The following is a 4,434-nucleotide window of genomic DNA, read 5'->3' as shown; positions in this document are numbered from 1 at the left end:
AAAAAAAAAAAAAAAAAAAAGTCCTGGATTTAAATTTCTTAAACCTCTCTAAGAAGAATTAAAGTTTTTGAAAAGTGTACCTGCTGTTTTAGATTAAGATTACCAAATAGGATAAAATGACAATAGTTAATACATCCTGATTGTACTTACAAATGATAAGTTAAAAAGTTATCCTTCTGATGGGAGTGTTAAGTACTATTAATTTATACTCTTATAACTCTTTGTAGTTTTAAGTGAAAGTAACATTTTAGGTTCACATTTTCTAAATTAGAGTAACAATAAAAGCAGCAACAATTTTAATGAAGATTTTATAGAGGGGGAAAGTAGAAGTTTTAATGAGTTAAGTCAGTTACTTAGACAAAAAAAAAATCCTCGTAACTTTTATTAGATAAAAAAGAAAATGCTATATACCAAATGATTTTATGATAATTCATGTCACTATCAATTCTTATTTTGAAAATAAAATATTTATTTGACTAATGTTCACTAGCAGGTTAATGTTTTATACCACACAGCAGGTTGATTTGTTAAGCCTAGTCCCTTATTTGCGGGTTATAAAAAAATCTAACAAGTCGTTCTTTCTTGATTTGTATTTACTAGAGGGGGGCAGTGAAACGGAGAGCAATGTGGATTCTGAATTTGCACGGACTCAATTCGAGGATCTGGTTCCCTCGCCAACCTCTGAAAAGGCGTTTCTAGCGCAAATCCATGCCCGAAAACCGGGGTACATTCACAGCGGAGCTGCCACAAGCGCCCTGCGTGGGAGCGCGTGAGTATCTTCCCCCGGAGGCGTTTCCTCAGTGAAAATAACAGAACAATCTATAGGGAGTAGTAAGAAAGTAAAAACATGGGTGCTTAGTTTTTTTTATTTTGAAAAGAGAGGTTGCAGTACCTTTTCCTGCCAAAGGAGGGAGAAGGGTGCTACCTTTAAATTTGGCTTTGTGACTTTTCCCCCTTACAATTTCCTGGAGTAGGGATAACCTGACCAAACAGTGCTTATTGAGAGCCTGGTTCGCCCAAGGCGCTGTGCTAGTTCTATACAAAATGGTATGAAAAGACTGTTCCCACCCTAATAGACTAGTGGAAGAGATAAATCATCCTACCTGTCAAACTCTATTTGCACTTAGAAAACTCTATGATGCTGGAAAGCTTTTCTGTTCAGAACTGGTGTAAACAGTATCAAATAAGCACAAGCACATACAAGGAAATTCATTTTAGACCCTTGAAAAACTTACTGGCAAAAGTTTTCACCCAGTGAGGCTTCTGTGGCTTGCAGAAACCAGCAGAATGAGCTCCATCCCCACTAGACTTTCTGTGACCCTGGGTCAGCTCAAAGTAGTTAGCAGAGAAAACCAAAGCTGAGACACAAAGGCAAAGCGGGGAAAGACCAACAGAGCCCAGCATGGGAGGGAAAAGGAGAAAAGGAAGACAGTGAAGAAAATGGGCTGTTAGGAGCTCCAGGTGCTGCAGGAATCAGGGTCAAAGGCCACCACACGCTGGGAAAGGGGATTGCTGAGCACTAAAAATACCCCAGAAGGCCCATGTCGCTTAATGTGCAAAGTACTTCAGACCAGTCTATAAAAATAAACTGGCTGTTTTAAAGACTCAAAGAAGAAACTAACCAGAGGCTGTTCTGGTGTTTTGGCTCACAACCCAAAGAGTGAGTAAAAGATCAGTAATAATGAAGAATTAGAAAGAGATGTGGCTGGAGAGCCAGCTGGGAAGCAGGAGAGTGTAAGATCAAAACAAAACAGTCATAACATAACTTAAAATGGCAGTAGGCCGCTGCTTTTTATGATAGCTTTCTTTCTCATCCTTTCCTCTATAATTTAGAATTGTCAGATTTGTTTGTTACTCCAAAGAGTGAGTTAATCGTCATCTGTTTTGTCTGGCGAATACATATCTATTTGACTTTTTCTTACTAAGCATTAACATGGTGGTTAGTTAAAATGTTCTTGACCCAGTCCTAAGACCCAAGATTATTGAAGGAACCCTGATCTGTTGGCCCTGGTGTGCTGAGTAGCAGTATGAACCCTCCAAGAGCTGGAGAGGGAAAGTTCAAAGAAGCCTCATAGACCCATTTAGGCTGGCCCTCAAGTCTCCAAAAATAACAAGAACATGTTGTACAGATATAAATAAACATGAACAGCATTGAACTTGCAGCCCCAGAAACTTTTCCTTGACCACTCTTTTCATTTTAGGGGATATTTTAATATTTGGGCTGTTTAACAATGTACTGTATTGTAGCCTCAGAATATTTTAGTCCTATGATTTAGGTAGTGAACTTAAGGTCAGCCCCACAAAGAGCTTTCCATATTCTAGGATGAATAGATGGAGGTAAGAGAGTCCCACGTCAGTGAATGAAGTCGTTCTTATCTATTTTTTTCATAGTAGAATTTTATCGATTTCCATGAATTTTTTCAGATTTAAAGCTAGTATAAATTTTTAAGGTCAACAGCTATGGGCTAAAATATTAACCCTCCTGGACTCAACTAGCCGATATTTTAAGATTTGATTCCACTTTAAAAATAAAGCATGAAAAAATAAAAAATAAAAATAAAGCATGAGTGTGTGTGTTTGGCTGTGCACACGCTCACATGTCTGTGTGTGTAATACAAAGAGGATGAAATTATGAACAAATGTCCTTAAACATCATCTCACTAGAGGGCTCACTCTCCTTAGAAAACGTGTTCCTGGGTTCCATTTTTGAAAAAAGACAAAAAAAGCCCTTGGCCTGGGAAAACTTTATATTTCCTCAAAAGATCTCGGCCTTTTTTAAGATTATAGAACATTTAAAGGGCCAATCCATACCTATACACCCTAAAAAAATAAAAAATAAAAAAGATAATCGATGATCACCAGACTGCCAAAAAACATCATAATTGAAAATACCTTGATCGTGTATTGCTCCAACCTCCAAAAACATTTCAAAGTTTTCCCCTAGATTAAAGAAGACTTGAAAGAGACTCAGAGAAGAGAATATAAATGTGCCAGCAAAACTTCAGCTTGGCCGGGCACAGTGGCTCATGCCTGTGATCCTAACACTCTGGAGGGCCAAGGTGGGAGGATCACTTGAAGTCAGGAGTTCAAGGCCAGCCTGATCAAGAATGAGACCTTATCCCTACAAAAATCAGAAAAATTAGCTGGGCATGGTAGCTCATGCCTGTAGTCCCAGCTCCGCAGGAGGCTGAGATAGGGGGATCCTTCGAGCCCAGCTCAGGAGTGTGAGGTTGCTGTGAGCTATGATGGCAACAGTGCAGACCCTGTCTTAGAAACAGCAACAGAAAACCATGCAGTTGACACATAAATGCCACACCTACTTCTCTTTATGACGTGTTCCAAAACTCCATCTGTAATTTATTCTCAGGGTTACAGAAGATGGGGATCCCTATGTGAGGCCTGAGGACGAGAGTTATGAAAATGACTCTGTCCGGCAGCTGGAGAACGAGCTCAAGATGGAGGAATACCTGAAGCAGAAGCTGCAGGATGAAGCTTACCAGGTACGGTAGGTAGCCTGGGTCTTTTACAGGACGCTCACAATCCGTGCCTTGACCTTCCCTCCACAATCGATTCCAGATTATTCTGATTGCCCTCCTTAGTCCTTATATTCTAGATGGTAAAAATGTTGACTATGTCTTACAGCTGTCGCTCAGCACTCATAAATTCCAATCTGGAAGGTGGCAAGAGCCCAGGTGTTCGCAAAAACTTAATAACTAACAGTCCAAACTCCTTCAGGATCATTAAGAAAGATGCTTTCTTTCTCATACTTTTTTTAAAAAAATAAATATAAAGAACAAGGCATAAGGAAATTGAGTAAGCATAACTTTACCTCCTCCCTGGAACTGTTTGTCCTCAGCCCCTCTCCTTGCCCACCTCATGCCAGATATAAGTAAATAGGAGAGTGACAAGTCTCATGGCGAGATGCACTGACCCCTGAGCTCAGCGAGTTGTGGAGGAACAGTTTCAGAAGTGCTGTAGTATAGTAACCTCTCTGAGAAGTCACTGAACATAACACCTTCAGCTGGGAATAAATGTAATCAGTAACTCACCCTAAGGGGATGCATTTTCCCCATGGCGATTGTCCTATGCTTTGTTTGTCTTTCCAGTATGTTCCTTGGTCATTTAAACCACAGGTGTCCTGTTGGGGTTTGGAGCATTCAGAGATGCCCTACCTGGTTGAGATCTGCTGTTCCCCAGGCCCCAGGGGGTTCTTTTATCCTGCCAGACTTTCTGTCCCACTGACATACATGCTTTCTTCATATTCTTGGGGCCACAGTGCCCTCTCTTACTCTGATAGTGAAGAAAAGAGAAGCCGAGATAATAAATTATCTCCTAGTTCTTGTATGTTTATAGATTAAGATTTGAAATGTTTTTCCCGGCTCAGTGCCTGTGGCTCAAGCGGCTAAGGTGCCAGCCACATACACCTAAGGTGGC

The 4,434-nt window shown here is 40.3% G+C and overlaps 1 protein-coding gene across 2 annotated transcripts in view; it reads left to right on the top strand.

The window, feature by feature from the left end:
• DTNA (dystrobrevin alpha) overlaps positions 1-4,434 on the top strand; it is a 358,694-nt gene that overhangs the window by 353,068 nt on the left and 1,192 nt on the right. For both annotated transcript variants that reach the window (XM_023510207.1, XM_012802050.1), the window contains 2 exons: positions 601-769; positions 3,368-3,500. In XM_023510207.1, the coding sequence (XP_023365975.1) occupies positions 601-769; positions 3,368-3,500 (302 nt within the window). The remainder of the gene's footprint in view (positions 1-600; positions 770-3,367; positions 3,501-4,434) is intronic.

This window comes from Otolemur garnettii, unplaced genomic scaffold, assembly GCF_000181295.1.
Source record: "Otolemur garnettii isolate 467f Iridium unplaced genomic scaffold, OtoGar3 scaffold00012, whole genome shotgun sequence".
NCBI lineage: Eukaryota > Metazoa > Chordata > Mammalia > Primates > Galagidae > Otolemur > Otolemur garnettii.
This window is presented reverse-complemented; position numbering and strand designations above follow the sequence as displayed.